The 13,034-nt window shown below is 38.5% G+C and overlaps 2 protein-coding genes across 6 annotated transcripts; both read right to left on the bottom strand.

Annotated features, from left to right (window-relative positions):
- Positions 1-444: 444 nt before the first annotated feature.
- Positions 445-9,503, bottom strand: caprin2 (caprin family member 2). 5 transcript variants are annotated; one of them, XM_077501136.1, is made up of 21 exons: positions 9,338-9,503; positions 7,825-8,079; positions 7,682-7,744; positions 7,515-7,601; positions 7,210-7,448; positions 6,942-7,024; positions 6,500-6,577; positions 6,010-6,047; positions 5,466-5,615; positions 4,671-4,712; positions 4,470-4,595; positions 4,269-4,356; positions 3,847-3,887; positions 3,183-3,278; positions 3,027-3,098; positions 2,617-2,757; positions 2,111-2,210; positions 1,818-1,879; positions 1,635-1,686; positions 1,353-1,375; positions 445-1,220 (listed from the first exon to the last, which is right to left on the bottom strand). In XM_077501136.1, exons 2-21 carry the CDS (start codon positions 8,062-8,064, stop codon positions 801-803), a joined length of 2,241 nt encoding a protein of 746 aa, XP_077357262.1. In that variant the 5' UTR covers positions 8,065-8,079; positions 9,338-9,503; the 3' UTR covers positions 445-800. The 5 variants fall into 5 exon arrangements, with proteins under 5 accessions (XP_077357262.1, XP_077357263.1, XP_077357259.1 ...); XM_077501137.1 differs by having other exon boundaries at positions 1,353-1,372; XM_077501133.1 differs by having other exon boundaries at positions 445-1,375.
- Positions 9,504-10,674: 1,171 nt separating this feature from the next.
- Positions 10,675-12,688, bottom strand: ndufa5 (NADH:ubiquinone oxidoreductase subunit A5). Its single transcript, XM_077500197.1, has 5 exons — positions 12,545-12,688; positions 11,860-11,904; positions 11,205-11,321; positions 11,006-11,071; positions 10,675-10,866 (listed from the first exon to the last, which is right to left on the bottom strand). The coding sequence occupies exons 1-5, from the start codon at positions 12,563-12,565 to the stop codon at positions 10,765-10,767; spliced, it is 351 nt and encodes a 116-aa protein (XP_077356323.1). The 5' UTR covers positions 12,566-12,688; the 3' UTR covers positions 10,675-10,764.
- Between the last annotated feature and the right edge of the window lie 346 nt (positions 12,689-13,034).

Here is a 13,034-nt window from a genome sequence, read left to right as displayed (position 1 = left end):
CATTCATGAGAAGCTCTGGAAGTTTGCTGACACCTTGCGTCTGGGAGTGTTTACCACCCGAACTAGTCTTTTGGTTAAAAAATTACTTGCGTGAGTTTGTGTATTAAATGAAATTTATATAATACACAGTTGTAAACGACAGAGGGGAAAAAAAACAAAAAAAAAACGTCACAACCAGAAAAAGTAACCCCGGGATGGAGCCTGAAACACTGTGCCAGGGCCAACTTGTGACTTATTTTCAGCCCAAGTTCACAGCATTTGAATACAGATGTATAAACGTTCCCGCTTGGTGTACTACCAAGAATATGGCCCTATATGCCACACACAATGTCATGTCCTCCAGATAGCAACAACCTGGGAGCCAGTTTTGAACTGTGAGTAAACATGCAAGTAATGCACTCAGACACAATTTAAAAAACTTAAAAAGCAAATACAAGCACACAATTATCACTGCTCAATGTTTTATTAAGCCACAAGAGACCAAATTGGCCTCTTTAGTTTGGATTGTAATTCAACATACTGGCCATTTGTGTTCAACACCATACCCACCACCAAAACAGTTTCCGTTCCATCAGAGCCCACAGCAAGTTTGATTGTCCACACTTGGCTTTACGGACTTTGTGATCAAGTTGTACTCCTGTCTACTTAGGTCAATAAATAAATCAGAAACCTTATTTCACATTTTAAAGAAATTTAGATATATTAATCAGCTTTTGGTGTGAAAAAGGGTACTAAGTATGCTGGCTGACCTAATGATGTGTCAACATTTTGGTACAAAGTCAAAAGAGCACGCACACAGCTCAGTCCTGGTAAAGCAGAAAACCAGAAAATGTACTATACTTCCAGGTGCTTCCATAAATGGCACCACGATGTAATCTGAGCCAAACCTGATCTCCTTGGAAGAGGGGTAAGATGGCATGGTTGCTGGCGGTCTCGTGATCCGGTGCGCCATCATTGGCGTACGCAGACACCATGACCTCTTCGTTGCACATCAGGTTGATGTAAAGTGGCACATTAATTGCAAGCTTAAGGATGTGGAACATGAAAACATACAGTCCGTTCACAGGACAGGTAAAGCAACCGATGTGGGTGTCGAACATCTCTCCGAGGTTGCAGTGCAGCTGATCGAAAACAATGGGCTGGTCCAGGTTGCCCGGAGCAAAGTTGACTGTGCGAGAGGCCGTGAAGGCAACTCTCAGCGTTTGGGAGAAAGGGTAAAGCTGCATGGGGAGAACGGAATTGTGATGGTGGCCCTGAGGACTATGCGGGACCTCTGCGATGGAGACAGGCAGGGAATCGCCATGTCCTGAATCCGCCATTGTGAATTCTTCCGCACGGTCTGGGCTGCTCACCTGAGACGACTCGCGCCAGGCTGCTCCAGAATAAAACACAAGAAAGAAAGACAAAAAACATAAAATTGTGTGCATCAAAAGGGGAGCACTATCTTTGTAACAGGCAGAATAATGAACACACATAGATCAAGTTAATGAAAGAAAAATGAGCATTCGTTAAAAAAAAAAAAAAAAAAACAGCACAGAAAATTTACAAAACCTCACATTCACTTATTTTTATCCACGTGCGTAATATTTGCTTGTCCTGTATTCATTCATGTAGGTCTTTTTTTGTGTTCTTACCACTGGGCTGATGCTGTCCTCCGAATGCACAGACATGCTGGGAACCAGAGTCCTGCAAACATATCAAAGGCTATAAAAACGTTTCTTGAACACGCAGGTAGCACATAGAGTTCTTAAATCACTTTTCGTATGCTATGTTAAGCATTTAGCATAGCGCTACTTTAGCTTTTGAGATTTACTTACTCTTGGAACACCTAAGAGAGGGCCGTAGTTCTTGAGATGAGTCTGAAAAATGCACGTCCCGCCTGCCAAACACAAATCAGAAGCCCGGATCAAAATGTCTCGTGCTTGAAATGTTTAACAGCATGATGAAACTATTTGGCTGCATTCTATACAACTCCACAGGTTAACTTTGTTGCCAACTAGGTAACATAAACATCTTTATCTTGTGGATTTTGTTTATTTAGTGAAATTGAATATATAAAATTTGGGCAACTTAAGGTTTAGTTCCCCTTTGAAGGCCAGCAGAGGCGTACCCAGCATCTGTGATTCTTCTTCTGAGGGTGCAAACTCAGGCGGTGTTTGGGTGCTGGAATTGCTGAACTTGGGCTCGACCTTTGCACTCCCATTGAAGGGCTAGAATACAAAGAGATTGCATAATATCGCTATTACAAAGTGTTGCAAAAATAATAATACGGTAGCCTATATTCAAGCTTGCACAATTAAGTGAAGATTAACATAAATAAAATGTGTGGTACTGATATTAATGCTATATGACAAATGTTTGCTTGTTATTGCAAAACCCGATACCATACAGTGGAGTGTTACAATTATATGAATAAATAGTACATGAAATGGGAACAGCAGAGCTGACTGAGTCTTGGACGAAAAGCCCTTTGTTGCAAAAGACTTTCATGGAAAGGATGCGAATGATTATGATTATCCATAATGGAGAGCAGTTTGCTCAGTCATCTTTCAATCTAACTAAACCAAATGAATAATCATCAACGCCAAAAAAGAATAAACAAGTTTGAAGACTTACTGATGAGATCTCATGAAATTGTACAGAGGTGACAGTTTGCCTTGTGGGCGGTGTGGAAAATGTGTGCTTTGGAGCAGGGATGGAGATGCTCGGTGCCATCCTGTCACAGGGAGAAATCTTTGCCGGTTCAGCTACCAGTGCCTGAGGAATATGTCAAACAATAACACGAGTTCATGTCTCAGATTCCTGAAAATGAGGAAAGTAATATATAAGTTTAATAATCCTTTCCTCCAAATTAGTGTTCTGACTTTGCATAAATCAAACAAAAATGTGTTTGATTGTATAATTGTTATAGATACATCATGTGCACGTTTCTCCCCTTCTTTTGCTTTCACGTTTATCAATTCATAACTGGATCTGAAGTTACTCCATGTTTCCCACCCTCCAACACATATGAACTTCAAACTAACAGAGATTGCAGACTCTGGCGTGGAAAATAACGGTGAAGAAAATTTCTTCTGTTCAGCCAAATGCACAGGCTCCTGTAGAAAAAGGAAGGGGGGGGGGGGGAATGGGGGTGAAAATGGATATTGCAAAACATGTCATACTGTTGCGCAGAGTCTTACATTTGAGGAAATCTCCAGTCCAAAGCTTTTTAGGGACTGATCCCCATTTGTCAGTCTGGCTTTGCAGTCTAGAAGTCTGGTAGGCAGTGGGGTGGACTGGGAACGCAAAATGAAGAGATTTAACACACGGTATTTAAGAAAAATTAAAAAAAAAAAAGTTAACACACCCCTGTTCAGATGTCAAGATAAATAATTTTCAAAACACTTTCCACCTTTCGTGTGACCTGTAAACGGTACAAAAAAAAAAAAAAAAAAAAAAAAACAGTACAAAAAAAAAAAAAAAAACAACAACCTTGAATTCAAAGATGATTGTTTCTCATCATGTTTCCGTTTTTCTAAGAGAAGCCTCAAGTTTGTGTCCCAACATTGATTGTTATTTGGAACTGTTTATAATTGCCTCCACTTTGACAGTTGCAGAGAGTTCTCCAGATTCTCTCAATCTTTTGATGGTATTCTGGACCAAAGATGAAATCTATAAATGTGGAAATATATGGCAAGCATTTCATTTGTTTATTTTTTTTCCCCTCACATACTTTGCTCAAGTTACATTAATGGTGGAAAATAGTTTGAAAATATGTAATTTTTTTCCACATCACAAAAAGCTGGCATTGGAACAAGGGGCATGCAGACCATTTCCAGTGTTTGAATATAAATAACTGCTTACATGCATTTCTTTTGGCAGGGCATCACCTGAGTTTCCTACAGCTGTTGGTTGGGACAAAAAACATTGAGTATTAAAACATTTGAGGTAAATAAATTTCTCAAACCAACAATCCCATTTTTAGAACTGTGCTTTACATTTTGTCAGTGCAACCTTGATGCTCAACTCAACTTTATAAAGTACTTTAAAACAACCATTGCTGCATACAAAGTGATGTACATGGAATATTTAAAAAGGCTGCAGTAAAGAGGTTTAAAAAAAAAAAAAAAAATCCCTCACTAAGGGCAAATTTGCATCCTGTCAATAGATTGCTACGATGAAATGTACATGTACTATATTTCTCAATTGATAGTTTTCTTTCTTTGGCACGTCAAGCATTCATGCCCAATATGACAGAATTACACTTTCTAGTGCATCTACATTACCCAGAGGAGATGACGACAATTCTGATGGCTCCCTTTTGACTCTGAAGTGTCCGTTTTCTGGAGAGGACTCACAATCTAGAAGAGAATCCTGGACACCAATGTAAAAATCTTTAACAAAATCAGTACCCGCCATCAAAGCTTATGTTGAGTATCAAATTCCTAGCACAATGTTCTAGGTCTTCAATTGTTACAGTCGTCCACCTGCATGAAAGTGAAAGCTCCATGGATGTTGGTCATGAGGTCCTCCAAGTGTTTTTTCCTTATGACAGGGTCTTTGGGGAAGGTTGGAGAGTTGAATTGCATTTCAGGTAAACGCTTGGCAACGTCCTGACAACAAATTACAACAAGATTATTATTATTATTATTATTATTATTATTTGTAACAAACAATTTTGTACTCACAATTTTGGCACTTCGCTCTCTTTTAGTTTTCCTCTGCTTTACCTGAAATCAAAGAAAATGAACATATTCACATATTAGCATCCTGTCATCTGTCCGAAGGATGACATTTGTTGGAATTGTGATGATTAGAACTGTGAATGGAGCTTTCTCAAGTGTAATGACACATTGACACATTTTAGGATGCGTTTGCATTATGTTAAATTGTGCCTTTTTTTTTTTTTTTTTTTTTTTACAGAATTAAAAAAAAAAAAATCAACACTTGTTCGTGCTAAATAGGCAGTCCATTATGTTGTATTGCTATTTTTTCCCTCTATTCTTTTTTGTGCTGTACTTAAAATTAAAAAAAAAAAAATTGTCAATGATTTTTTTTGTGGTTTGACTTGTCTTTCATTTACAGTTTGCCGTACTTCAGAGAACTTTAAAATTTCTTTTAAAAAACTAAGTATGCGTGACAGCAACTTTTTACTAGTATAGGCGACTGGGAAACATTGATTGGGACTTTGAATACAGTTTCCTGTTGGATGTCATCTGCAAATTGCGCAACTTCAAGACAGTGATTGTAGCAGACTTCAGTCTCATGGTAATATTTTTTCTCAACCGTACAGATTAGGATAACAAGTTAACAACCAGAAAATCGGGGGAGCGTGGCATTCATGAATAGCTACAAAGAGAAATCGGTTTTGGAAGGATTACTTTCATGATGCGAGCGTGTTATTCGAGAAATTATGTCAAGTGTTTTGTCTATTGTTGATTAAAAAAAAAAAAAAAAACACCACACACATCATCTTAGCTTACCTGTCTAGTTGGAGCTGATGATTTGCACTTGCTGGTCACGGGAGTTTTGGGGATAGAAGTGGCTGCTCCTTTCCATGGTTTGGGGACTGCAGCCTGAGGGGAAGTGCCTTCATCCGAGAAGTCCAAATCCCACCAGTCAATTGGCTCATCCTGTCTCATAACAATGAACTCGTCATCAGAATTGTGAGGAAGACAATTCTTAATGTCAGACATTAAGTAACAGCTGTGGAAAAACTGCCATGAAAGTCTATAAAATTGAAATGCCAGTAATGGCAAGTTGTTACAATAAAAAGGTATTATGCTACTGTAGTTAATTGAAACATAGTTCAAAAGTTTGTGTTTCGGAATTATAATTGATTAAAATCAAATTTATAATATACAACATTAAGATTATTTCCTCTTTTATTCATAGTCGTATATAGTAGTACACTAGTCAGATATTGAGCACTGTACTGGAACAGATTACATTTGACCTCAAAAAGGTTCGACTGTAGAACTTCAGTTGCCGCTCTTTCAAAAACAAACAAGTGGAATGTGACCTTACCGCTTTAGAAACTTCAGAGCATGTCGACTTGGATGGGGCTATCAAAGAAATACAAAAGAAATTGGACATTTTGAGATGTTAACAACAAGTCATCTTTTAAATACAGTCTTTGGTTACAATGTTTTGAAATGCTACTCTAGGTTCCAAAACCAAAAATAATGCACAGTATGCACAGCAGGTGGACATGCTGTGCTCATTAGAACAGCAGTAGAAGAAATCTACATTCCAATAAAATGCACACGAGAATATTGTTGCCTATAGTTTATGTGCACCCGAGTATACTTTTATAAAAACCATATTGGCTACAAAAGGTTACCTGCATGTAATTGTCATCATCATTATTATAATCTGTTTGGCATTGTTGTCCTCTAAAAGGTTATTTAATTTAAGGTCAGCCTTTATACATTGCATATAAAAACGAGTCTTAATAGCACTACCATTGTCACAGGATTGGAGTCAAACATTGAGTGTAATGTCGGCTGTAACATACCTGGAGTGGTTTTGGAACGAAGACAAGAGAAGTACTTGCAGTTCAGTAATTTGGTAAGCTCTTCTTTCAGCAATTTGACTGAAAAACAAATAATAAAAAAAAAAAAAAAAAAAGAAGACAATCCTGTTTTTTTGTTGTTTTTTAAACCACAAGGTCCCTTCCTTTCACATTTAGAATTTCAAAATCCCACTGTGACTTAGCTAAGTGGTGTGGTTGCGCTCTCGCGCCATCTATTGACAAGTTGCCATTACTGTAGCTACAAACTCTGAAATATTGTATCAGAATAATAAAAAGTACATCAGCTTTGACACAATAGCAGGACCAATGGGGAATTTTTTTATTTTGCTCAAGAGCACTACAGTTGCCGGGAACGGAGGACCTTTGAATTCAAACGACCAATCGAGCGCCTGAGTCATGCCAGTAAGTAAATTCTCATACGTACACGTCGAGCCAGCCACTGGTTTTTCTTCCCCCTCCAGAAGGTCAATGTAGATCACAGCCGCTTGCTCCATCTGCTGCTCTAAACTTCAACACGGAAAAGACCAAATTCATACAAATTTCAGTCTATTATGTGACGTCTACACCCACAGTTTGTGCATCTGTTCAGTTCATATACGCACACAAGTCTTCACTTTTATAAAACAGCCACCCAAAAAAAAAAAAAAGCTTTAAGGAAATTATAATCGTGTATAGGCATGAACGTAACTCACCTCAGCCTGTCATCCTGCCTCTCTTCGAGTAACGCGGCCAGCTGGCTCAAGCTGTTCAGATGGCGTGCTGGTAAGTAGGGTGCCTGGTTGTGTCCGTGTAGCAGGTCTTTCTTGACGTGGGCCTGTTGTATGCTGGTGAGGAGGTGTTGGACTTGAAGCACCATGCTTAGCCGCCTCCTCTCCACTTCCACCCTTACCGAATGCTCCTTCTTTACCGCCTTATTCTGTGACCTCAGCAGCTGTTTCGTCGGGACAAATATTACTCTTCTATTCAAGCAAGCGTCAACTAATAATTAAAATCTTACGTTTTGAGTCAAGCTGTCCAGGGTTTTATGGAGCTCCTTGGCAAACTCCAAGTTATGCACCACCTGCTCATAATTATCAGTAGCAGCCTACAGAAAAACAAAAAAACAAAAACAGCTTAGTCATGGTAACCACACAATTGGGTGTCATTTTGAAAACATGTACTCACCTTTTGGTCTTTGTTTAGATTCTCACCAGAGTCCAGGCATTTCTTATAGTGTTCCAGTTTCAGCTACGGCAAGCAAGACAAAAAAAAAAAAAAAACAGTTGTCGACCACCCCCCCCAATTATTCCACATTTTCTTATTCTTACCTTCTTTTTCTCCAAGTTGCGAATCTTGTGTTTGAGGCAGATAAGTCCATCTTCTATATAGGTTTCATACCCATAATAGGAAGTGGTGAAGTCAAAGGTCGGCAGGGTACCCGGGCTTGCAGGCAAGTCCCCTTTTGGACTGGCAACAATCACAGAACCTTCCATTCTTTCTTTCTTCTCTTCTGATTGTTCACCGGCAAGTGTGACACCCATTTTAGGGGAAGGAGGAAGCTGCACCATTGCTAGGCTTCACAACTAGAAGAGAGGTAAATATTTACCTAGAGGTGCAACCATTTATTGAAAACTAATCAAATGTCAAATTCATTGATTCATTATTTTTGGATAATGGACAAATGGTTTAGATACCTCCCATTTAGAATTGTCTATATGTTCAGAATTTAAGCTTTCAATAGTAAATATCTGATTTCTGTAGTTCTCAATTATCTTTGTGTTGACGCAAAATAAAACATAACTTGCAGCTCTTATTTAAACACATTGAGAGCGTGCAAGAGCAATAAATAAATATACTGTATCAACAGAGCAACAGTGTAGCAATCCCTTTGCGTTTACAGTAAATAAATACAATTTGTTCAAAACTAACAAACTAAAGGATTGAACAATGACATTCAATAATAGACAGCAAAATCTAAGATGATATGAAATACGGTACAGTTTCCAGTCTCCTATATAGGTAAAGATAGTGTGCTGCCTGACATCTAGTGGTCGACAGCGGATTTACAACCAATTATAAACAGGAGGCAGAACAAATACAGAAATTGATTATAAAGAGGCGTTAATAGTCTTTGAGAAACTTCGCTCAAGTAGTGAGCATTTTAGCATGCGACATAATAGTGCATGCATCGATGCAAATTTGTGATGTGTTCAAAGTCAAACTAAAATGAAAACACCGAGAGGAAACAACTACTTCTCTCATTTATTTATTTAGTTTTAATATTAACAGAAAATTCACACTCTTTATCAAATAGAATTTAATTTTAACTGCCACTGGTAAAAAGCTGAAATTGTTTTACCTCTAAAAGTATCAATTTCACATAAATTTTTCTTATCATAGTAAATTTAACTTAAATGGCGTTTAACAATGTTGAAGCAATTTCTACATATTCAATAAAAGTATGTGATCAAAAACGGGAAACAACAACAACAACTGTTTTCAACTTACGACGACGATGTAAGATGTTCTTTGACCGTGCAAGAAAAAAAAATCAATTATTTAATTCAAGACGGATTGTTTGACAGGTAAATTCAAAGTCACATAACAATTGCCACAAAGCATCCATGCAGTGTGTTTCATGCGTGAGTACGTGAACCGGCTCCATGTGCAAATGCTTTAAAATCATTTTAGTCAACGAACGCGATTTCCAGAAAACAAAAATCGAACTGATAACAAATGAACCACCACGTCGCTACTCAACCTTTGACATCATTCCAAAACATGGCAAACCAGACATCATTGAACTTAATTTGAAAAACCAAACCAAACCAAACCACCAACCTCGTGTCTCAAGATCGGGCGTTAATTCCAATATCGAAACAAGTGAAGTCAGCAGCAGCACTCCTACTCATTGACGCTTTGCAAGGTAGTTAGGAGTCAGTTTGCAGAGGGCGCCTCTGGATCTGCTTTGGATTTATAGTGCGCTCCTTTTGGAATACTTCCGGGTCAGTCCGAACGTAATAAAAGCTAAAGAAATTCAAGAATAGGTGGTTAAGGGGTAAATCGAGGTAAGTGGGAAGGACAATGGATGGAACTGAGTTACATGCATGGCAAATAAATGCAAAATTGTGTGAAATACTGTGCGATATTTGCACAGAACAAACATTAAATAACTATGCAAAACAGTACCTATACTTTGCAGGAGTCTGTATAATTTGCATAACTGGGGATAAGCGGTTGGGAAGATCGATTAATGTGGAAAAAAGAAGGGGGAAAGCACCCCAATTTGAGCTTTACGAGTAATACTTGATAAAAACGACCACCTCACCTCTTCTGCGTCAAATGTAGCCTATTTGACTTGACTTTCTCCCAGTGATGTCATCTATACATCATCATGTAACAGTGCCTTAGAGACCACGATTGATACTTAAAAAAAAAAGAAAAGAAAAAAAGGCAAGATTGCATGAGGTCGATTTGACATGCTCAAATGAGTTGAAGGTTGAAAAAGCTTCTCTCAGCAGCAACTGTGACAGAGAAAGTTGCCAAGATTCTGATGAAATAATTATATTATAATTTATATTATTACATTTGCCTATGCCTGTACGCGGTACAAAATGTCTGACAATATGCTTCTATTTTGCATTGCCGCGTTGTTTTTCCTGTCTTTGCTATGCATCTTTCCCCCTCACCCCACCCTTTCCATTTTAAGAATTAATAGAAACTATCCATCCATCCATTTTCTTGACCGCTTGCTCCTCACAAGGGTCGCGGGGGCTGGCGCCTATCTCAGCTGGCTCTGGGCAGTAGGAGGGGGACACCCTGGACTGGTTGCCAACCAATCGCAGGGCACACAGAGACGAACAACCATCCACACTCACACGCACACCTAGGGACAATTCGGAGCGCCCAATTAACCTGCCATGCATGTCTTTGGGATGTGGGAGGAGACCGGAGTACCCGGAGAAGACCCACGCGGGCACGGGGAGAACATGCAAACTCCACCCAGGAAGGTCCGAGCCTGGACTCGAACCGGAGACCTCAGAACTGGGAAGCGGACGTGCTAACCACACGACTACCGTGCCGCCAATTAATAGAAACTAATGTAATATTCACACCATGGTGTACTGTAATTATTAGAAAAGCCAAGCGATAAAAATTGCACCAACAAAAACAAACAGTTTGAATCCAACAATTATTCATTTTTATTAATAATAACATCAAGAATATAATTGACAAGTTTTTTTTGTTTTTTTGTCGTTTTCTTTTTTTCAGATGGGCCATTTCCACTGGTTGGGAGGAGGCTCCTCAATCAGCGGCTCCCACGCTTTCCACTCGGCCATCTTTCTTGATAGAGCCAGCTCGCATTCTGCCTGTAAACGTGAAAACAGGACGTTGATTATGCCACGTCATCCAGTCTGCAGTCACATGACTTTGATTTCTCGACAAAATCAACAATGACACAGTACATTCTTGACTCAAATAGTCCAGATGAACCGTAGTGAACATTACCTGGAAAATGACCTCTTCAATCTGTCCGCAATTGATCTTCTTCTCCAATTTCTCAACGTCGGCCTCCTGTGAGAGCATGAAACATTATTTGTCACGTTATCGTCAGCGATATTTAAATGTTTTCAGTTTCACTTTGTGCCATGCTGGTTTTCAGTGTTTTTTTTGTTTTTGTTTTTTAAATTATTAATAGTGTACTCACCGCTGTGACGTGGTTTAACCTCTCACTGACCAACTGTTGAGTATACTTCCTGTAGGCTGCGTCTTGTGGCATGGTCTGCAGCACTGTCAGGATTTTGGAGTAGAGAATCCTCAGTCGCTGAGTGCCGTTTCGATGAATGACAGGTAGGGAAACAAATAAAAGAATGTTTTTGCCCCATTTGTCATTTCATTTAGACCATTTTTTTTACATGAATCATATACAGTATTAACATGATACCATGTCGTGAAAAATGATTTGCCCCCTTTTCAAATTATTATTTTTTATTTTTTTGCAGTTTCCCCATCTTAATTTGAAGGTAGTCAAACAAATGTAAATATCGAATATAAAGGATTTTTCATTAGTTCGTTTTTATTTAATTATTTATTTTTAATTCAGTTACTTTTATTTTTTCAAGTGAGTTTGTTAGGTTTTATTTTTGAAATGCGTCATTTTAATTTGGTTTAATATTTATATAATTATATCTTTTTCTGTGGCTTTAGTTCAAAGTGTCTCTGCAGTTACCTGCTGCAAAATAAGCAAGCTGGATCAAACATCACAGAGCACGAAGCTAAATGTTTCGCACTACATTCTTACCCAAAGTCATCCGTACTGACGACTTTGGTTGGCGGCTGTGCACTGGATGTTGCCGTCTTACCTCATGTGGATTGTTGGAGACTGCCAGGCCCACCAGGCCGGTTGTCTACAAGAGAGCATTGGGGATATTTTTTTAAAACAAGATCTGGATTGGAATTACAGAATGTGAATACATCTCAGACTTTTTAAGAAACCTTTTACAAATTTTAACAATATCATTTAAAACCTGTACATTTACTTTGGTTGATATTAGAAGTTATACTGCCATTTGCCAATATCAGTATCGGCCCCCAAAATCTCATATTGGACTCTCAGATTGGAACAAAATAAAACCATTTCGACACTCACTGCTATTAAAATACTGAAGACATACATATATTTTATATGAAGATAACACATCGCTCCTTTGTTGTTGTTAGACATCAATAAACAATAATTCTTGCCGCGAGCTAAGTGCTTAGCTTTTGATGATTTGCAAAATTAGCTTTATTTTATTTATCATGTGTGCGACACACATCTCCATGTAGTGAATATGAGTAATATTATAGTGACAATTTACGTATAAACCACACGAGTCGAATCATGGCTCATGAAACGCGTTCAGCGTCACGCTAGCTACAGCGGTCACTTTGACGTCGAAAGATTCGGGTGAATAGCAATGACTAAATAAACAATTGGGGAGCTAATATTACTTTTAGTTTTTGTTTGTTTATTACAAAACGACAAACATTGACCTCTGCTTGTACCTTTTTCAGGAGCCCAGCCATTGCTCCAAAACAGGACAGCGTTGTTTATTTCCGGCCGCTGATTATGACGTCACGACAGGGCTTCCTCGACCCCGCTTTTTAACGTGCCTATGTGTCGGCCATCTTGGTGAGGGCACCTCAACTCAAATAACGCACATAAATGAATCGCAAATTTTAATTCATAACTTACTCATATCTTAACTAATACTCATAGGATTTATTTGATTGTCGACGTCAAAATGTGTGTTAATATAGGACATGTTTAAAGAAAAATAACAGCTGCCTGCGATAATTTACTCTTTTGGTCCAGTGGCCAGTGAATTGAATTTATCTGTGGCCTACATCATCTGCCTGAGAATCTACAGTCACACATGGAGGAAGGCAGGACTTGCTCCAAATACTGCAATTGTATTTGTTAAATGTGTGGAATGTTCAGAAATGCAGTTCTGTAATTTAACTAGATGTATGATAAAAATACCCAACTTTTTTT

Source organism: Festucalex cinctus, chromosome 16 (genome assembly GCF_051991245.1).
Source record: "Festucalex cinctus isolate MCC-2025b chromosome 16, RoL_Fcin_1.0, whole genome shotgun sequence".
Classification (NCBI taxonomy): domain Eukaryota; kingdom Metazoa; phylum Chordata; class Actinopteri; order Syngnathiformes; family Syngnathidae; genus Festucalex; species Festucalex cinctus.
This window is presented reverse-complemented; position numbering and strand designations above follow the sequence as displayed.

Coding starts and splice junctions, on each gene's coding strand:
- caprin2 (XM_077501133.1), bottom strand. CDS start 8,064: ATGGTGCAGCTTCCTCCTTCCCCTAAAATGGGTGTCACACTTGCCGGT. Junction 7,602..7,681: donor ATCTAAACAAAGACCAAAAG/GTGAGTACATGT, acceptor GTTTTTCTGTAG/GCTGCTACTGATAATTATGA. Junction 4,357..4,469: donor GAGCTTTCACTTTCATGCAG/GTGGACGACTGT, acceptor ATTGGTGTCCAG/GATTCTCTTCTAGATTGTGA.
- ndufa5 (XM_077500197.1), bottom strand. CDS start 12,565: ATGGCTGGGCTCCTGAAAAAG. Junction 11,322..11,859: donor TCTCCAACAATCCACATGAG/GTAAGACGGCAA, acceptor AACGGCACTCAG/CGACTGAGGATTCTCTACTC. Junction 10,867..11,005: donor TTGAAGAGGTCATTTTCCAG/GTAATGTTCACT, acceptor TCACGTTTACAG/GCAGAATGCGAGCTGGCTCT.